Genomic DNA, 5369 nt, shown 5'->3' on the forward strand with positions numbered 1-5369 from the left:
TGGAGGGCTGGCGAGGCGGTAACCGGGGACCCGTAGTGGGCTGCTGTTGCTGCAAGGGCTGCTGGGACAAAAGGGGCTGTGAGGGGTGCTGGAGCGACAGGGAGGCCTGGTGCTGCTGCGACTGGGGCGGCTGAGCCTGCAGTGGGAAAAAACGTGAAGAGAAAGGAGACTGGGATGTTATCAGTGAACACTCATCGCCGCCTTAATAAGGCCTTTCATTAAAATCAATTGAGTTGTGAGGAAAAAGGGGCCTACTGTGTATAGAACAGGCAGTGGGTTGAAGGAATTTTCCATGTAATATCTCATTGAATGTAATCAGTTCTGCAGATATGTTTTTTTTCCTTCTTTGCTAGTGGGAGATTGTGTCTCTCATTGTGGGGGTAGAGGCAACAGCAGAGATACACACACAAACTCAAAGAACACAATCCCAACTACACACAGTGGGAATTCACTGGGAAACTGGCCTCTCTATTATAGCCTCTGCTGCTTATCAGGCTCTATTGCCTGGCAGTGATAAACAAGCTCCCTGTGCACAATGCACGTTGCGATGGTCTGGCTGATTTGCCACTGCGTGAGAATGCTATCGATGGCTTTCACTCTGCCGTCAGAATCCCGTTAGTGTAAACACATGACACATTACTCGTAAAATGTCTCATTGTGTGGTTGGAGAGGGAGTGAGTGGGCAACTCGTGGTCCCTATTGACCCTGCAAAATGGGTGCTCTTTTATTTTCATTTCTGAGTCAGACGCTGTAGAATAGGTGTTTCATAATGAAGTTTGCAAAACAGCACTTTGCAGGGGCTCAGCTTGCCAGCTGCATAAATGCACCCAAAGATGTGATTTTACAGTACCAATATACTGAGCTATGATAGTTCTTGTTGAACAAATGTGAGCTAATTTGGCTAATGTATTATGTTAGTGAAGGACCAGCACCAAATACTTAAACACTACTCTGCTATGGGCAGTGTCACTGTACTGCATCATCAAATCAGAAATAATCCCATTTTATCAATCTGCATTTCTGTTCACATGTAAAGTGTGCACAAAATTCCAGATTCACTCATGTCATATCAGCTGCTGACATTGTAAAAGAAATCCTATTACCATCTTTGTATCCAGTAAGTGGCAGCCTTTGTGAAACACTGGCCATGTCGCCAAGTAACCAAATAACTAATCAGTCACTCGGCTGTGGCTCAGACTTTTAATAGAAGTATTATTGTACTTCATTAAGATATGTCGACCGTTAACCAAGCCTGCGTGTTATTTTCTATTCATCTGCCAGATGTCTCTTATAAAGCAGCTCTGTTAAATAAGTTCTGGCTAATGATACCTTTGAAAATGGCTTATGGTGAAAAGCAGGAACTTTTAAGTGTTGCAGTTTTCTAATTAACAACAGTTCATGCAAACTTTTAAGTGTTATTACAAATTCCTGGAAAATGAGTTAAGATTAAATGAAAGGGGGAAATTCTGTCTTTTACTTATTTGTTATTGACACAGCACTATAGATAAAGGAGAAATATGCACAAATACAGTCAGCAGACTGATTCTGTATCTCACTTGTGGTCTGTGTGCATGAAATAGGGCTGCAATTAATGATGATTTTCATTAATCTGCTGATTATTTTCTTGACTAACCAATTAATCATTCAGTCTATAAAGTGTCAGAGAAGAGTTAAGAATGAATCCCAAGCTGATGACCCATTTTGACCTGGCCTGCTTTGTCTGGTACTTCAGCATCACGTAAAACAAAGAAAATATTTGAGGTGTTGAAATGTTTATATTTACACATTTATTCCTAACAATTGTATTTGTATGCAAATTTCTACGTTTAGTCATGATTTTATATTTTACTATTAACATGAACAGTATTTTTTTCTGGAAACAAGTGTATTCTAATGTAATTGCCACACACACCAGCTACATTTTTATGTTTTTATGATGCAAACACACTTAGGTTTTAAGTGTGTTTGCATCATAAAACCCTTCCAAAATGTAAGGATCAAAACCTGAGGCTCAGTGCCTTGTCCAAAGGCATGTCAGGTGACGTGCTGTTGTGCCCACCTGTAGCTGGTCAGCGGAAACATGCATCAGGTGTGACGGCCTCTCGTTGTGGTGCTGCTGCCCGGCGCTGCTCTCCTGCTCGTAGATGGTGTCGCGCTCGGCCTGGGAGAGGCTCAGGAAGCGGCGGATCATGGACAGGTTCTCCCAGAGTGTCCTGTTCTCTGGAGATGGATCCTCCTTCCAACGCAGCAGCTCACAAAGCCAGCCCTGGTGGAAGGATCACAGGGAGAGACCGAGAGAAAAAGCAGAAAGAAAGAAAGAGCAAGTCAGTAAAGCACGGTCTTTAGACATGAACGTGGGCACAGGTCCACAGGGTGTATCCTGAATTGTTTCATTTTGAATGCTAAACTTAATTTCAGACCAGAGAATGTAGACTCTGGTTTATACAGTCTCACAGTGCCTCACCTGTGAAGAGAACCTGCTTATTTTGGTGGTAAAATAAATCTAAAATAAAAGAAGTTGCTTCGAAGGGAAGCATCCAAGTCCAGTGATGAAGATCCATTATGACACCCTTTGAAGTGATTTCAGAAATTAAAATGAATGAAAATTATTGTTTTACAAAACACTTTCCAGTGCTACAATAAATCAAAACAAACCTGAAGCCGCACACACAAAACACACTATTGTTTCATGAAAAGCTGCACCTGCAGTTAGTGGTGTTTGTCTGTTGTAGCTGAAGATGAAGATGTGAATTAGTCAAGGTCAAGCAACACAGCAGGAAGGAACGATTTAACGTGATGAGAAATGCACACTTGCATAGTGAGCAGCACTCTTGGGAGGAAGCAAGTGACTCCCGTGTTTGCAACACTCCAGCAGAGGGCCATGAAAGACAGAACTGAGTAAGTGGGGAACAGTTACAGCCAGAAATGCTTTACTGAATAAAGACAAAAGGTTCACAAAGAGTGTGACCTTGATGACTGAAAGCTTCTAGACTGACACATTTCTGAAAGTGCAGGACAACAGGCACAATAAACCCATAATTCAATTGTAGACTTGGTGTAAAAGCTGCACCACAACTAAAGTGAAGTGATACTGTTCATGGTTTATAACATTTTGTTATTTAAATTAACAATCCAAAGCAAACTTTAACTGAAATTTTCCAAATGACTTTATGCTTTAGTTTTCTGTTTATATGTATTACATTATAATGTGCATCTCAATAATTTCACATGCTACATAAGTACACCTCAATATGAGATGTTAATTATTAATTATTGATTATGAAACCATCAGTCAATCAAGCATAAGTCAACCAAAACATAATTTTGATAATCAATCAGTTGTTTCAGTCATTTTTCAAACAACAATCCCAAACACTGTCTCACTCCAGAAGCACAAATGTGAGGATTTTCTGCTGTTCTTTATCTTTTGTGATAGTTAATGAATAGTTTTGATTTTTACATTGTTGGTCAAATGAAACAAGCAATTTGAAGACGTCGCTTTGGGCTCTGGAAAATTACAGTCACTTTCTTTTATACACAAAATGGCATTTTATAGACAAAACGATTAATCGATAATGAAAATAATTGCAGTCCTAGACTCAAACTAATGGCCCAGTTGTCCGTGTATGTGAGTGCTTTTTGTCTTTAATTAGTGTCACAACTTCTGATTGAGATCAGAATTAGAGTACCATTTAAAAAAGAGGATTAGAATTAGGTAGAAACACTGAATAGAAACTTCTCACAGTTACGGTCACTGAAATGTGTTTGTGTTTGTTCATTGAGCTGAGCGACAAACTGAAGATTCACAGCTGTAAAGACAAAGCCTGTACAGGTGATGAGTGACACGGTCGCCCTGGCTCAGACGTGATGCCCCAGATCTCAGCACACTGACTATGTGGGAGAATGAAGAGGAGCAGTGGGGAGGAAGCTACAGTAAAGCTACAAGGGAGCTGTAAAGGGACAAGAGTGGATGAAGGCGGGACAGCCAGGGCATGAAACAAGCGTCAAGCAGAAGCAGTAAAGTGTGTGTGTTTGTGAGTTACACAAGGGCTCCTCGCTCAACCGGGTATGTCTGTCCTGGCAGCGTGACAGAGCGGCGCTGTAATCTCCTGGCCAGTGCGCGGCAGCACCTTTCATTTCCACAGGATTACACCGCGTTGTTGGTTAGCACACAGACACACACACACATGCACGCAGACAGAGGGCAGAGCCACACTGCCACACTGCATGCAAGAGATAACTCAGCAGTTTGGTTGTCCCCTGTTCCAACTCCTCCCATAAGCCACATCAAACCCAGGAGGGGTTTTTGGAGGAAGCCCGAGAAGGAGAGAAAGACAGAGACAGAGAGAGAGAGAGAGAGAGAGACAGAGAGAGAGAGAGAGACAGGGAGGAGAGTGGGTAGTGGGGCCCACAAAGCCTGCGTGCCCACCTTGTTCCTTTGCCACGTTTATTGTTGCGTTTTTAATTTGCATGCAGAGGGATTTGGACAGCGCTCCGGTTGGGCTGTCTGTGGTTTCAGCTGATTCGGTAGTGAGGGAGAACACACACACACACACCCCACAAAACACAAACAGACGCACATAAAGCACAACACACCATCTTGTCAGAGCCAAAGAAACAGTACCCGGCCCAGCGACGGAGTAATCCAACTCAAACACTCCCCAAACCAGCAGGATTAAACCCAGAGTAGCAGAGCCAATCAAACAAAGGCACAATGTGAACTCCATTTCAATGCCAGGAAGTCCATTTGATGAAATAAAGTACAGAGACTTTATTAGTTCACAAGTATGAATGTTCAGTTGTGTGGCTTTTTTACTTTTCTGCCTGTGTGTGATAATCCCTTCAGTTTCTGTGCTGATGTTTTCTAGAAGGTAGAATCATGCCACAAAACATTCGTTTATCCTTTTTTTTTTTTTTTTTTTTTTTTTTTTATAATGTGATGTACGTCAAATAGTGGTTCACTCTGGTCCCAGCCAGTGCTGTGGACAGTGGACAGTCAGCATTTTCCATAGCAGTTTCAAGAGCTTTGTTTGTATTTGTCTAATTGCATTGCTTCCACAGGCCAGGCAGAGGCAGTGGGAGCAGAGAGAGACAGACGGTGAGGGAAAGGGTGAGAGAGGTTAGTGATCTGGCTCCCTTGTCAGTAAACCTTCAAAGAAAAAATGGCATATAGTAAATGTATAAAACTTATTTCCTCTAAAATGCAAAGTAGTGTGGAATGTATTAATTTATAAATGAGTTACACAGGGTACATAAATATTCTTTCCTAAGCATGACCAAATCAACAAGATTTTTTGTTCAGCATTTCCACACTCGTATATTACCACAATGTACTGCTGAAAATCTGTTTTCCCTTTACTGTTTAATGT

At 41.8% G+C, this 5369-nt stretch overlaps 1 protein-coding gene across 9 annotated transcripts in view; it reads right to left on the reverse strand.

The window, feature by feature from the left end:
* The window catches only part of satb1b (SATB homeobox 1b), an 87733-nt gene that overhangs the window by 1119 nt on the left and 81245 nt on the right, over positions 1-5369 (reverse strand). For all 9 annotated transcript variants that reach the window (XM_020609722.1, XM_020609723.1, XM_020609720.1 and 6 more), the window contains 2 exons: positions 2060-2266; positions 1-136 (listed from right to left, as the gene is read on the reverse strand). The exon at positions 1-136 is cut by the window's left edge and continues 1119 nt beyond it. In XM_020609722.1, the coding sequence (XP_020465378.1) occupies positions 1-136; positions 2060-2266 (343 nt within the window). The remainder of the gene's footprint in view (positions 137-2059; positions 2267-5369) is intronic.

This window comes from Monopterus albus, unplaced genomic scaffold (assembly GCF_001952655.1).
Source record: "Monopterus albus unplaced genomic scaffold, M_albus_1.0 scaffold101.1, whole genome shotgun sequence".
NCBI classification, from domain to species: Eukaryota; Metazoa; Chordata; class Actinopteri; order Synbranchiformes; family Synbranchidae; genus Monopterus; species Monopterus albus.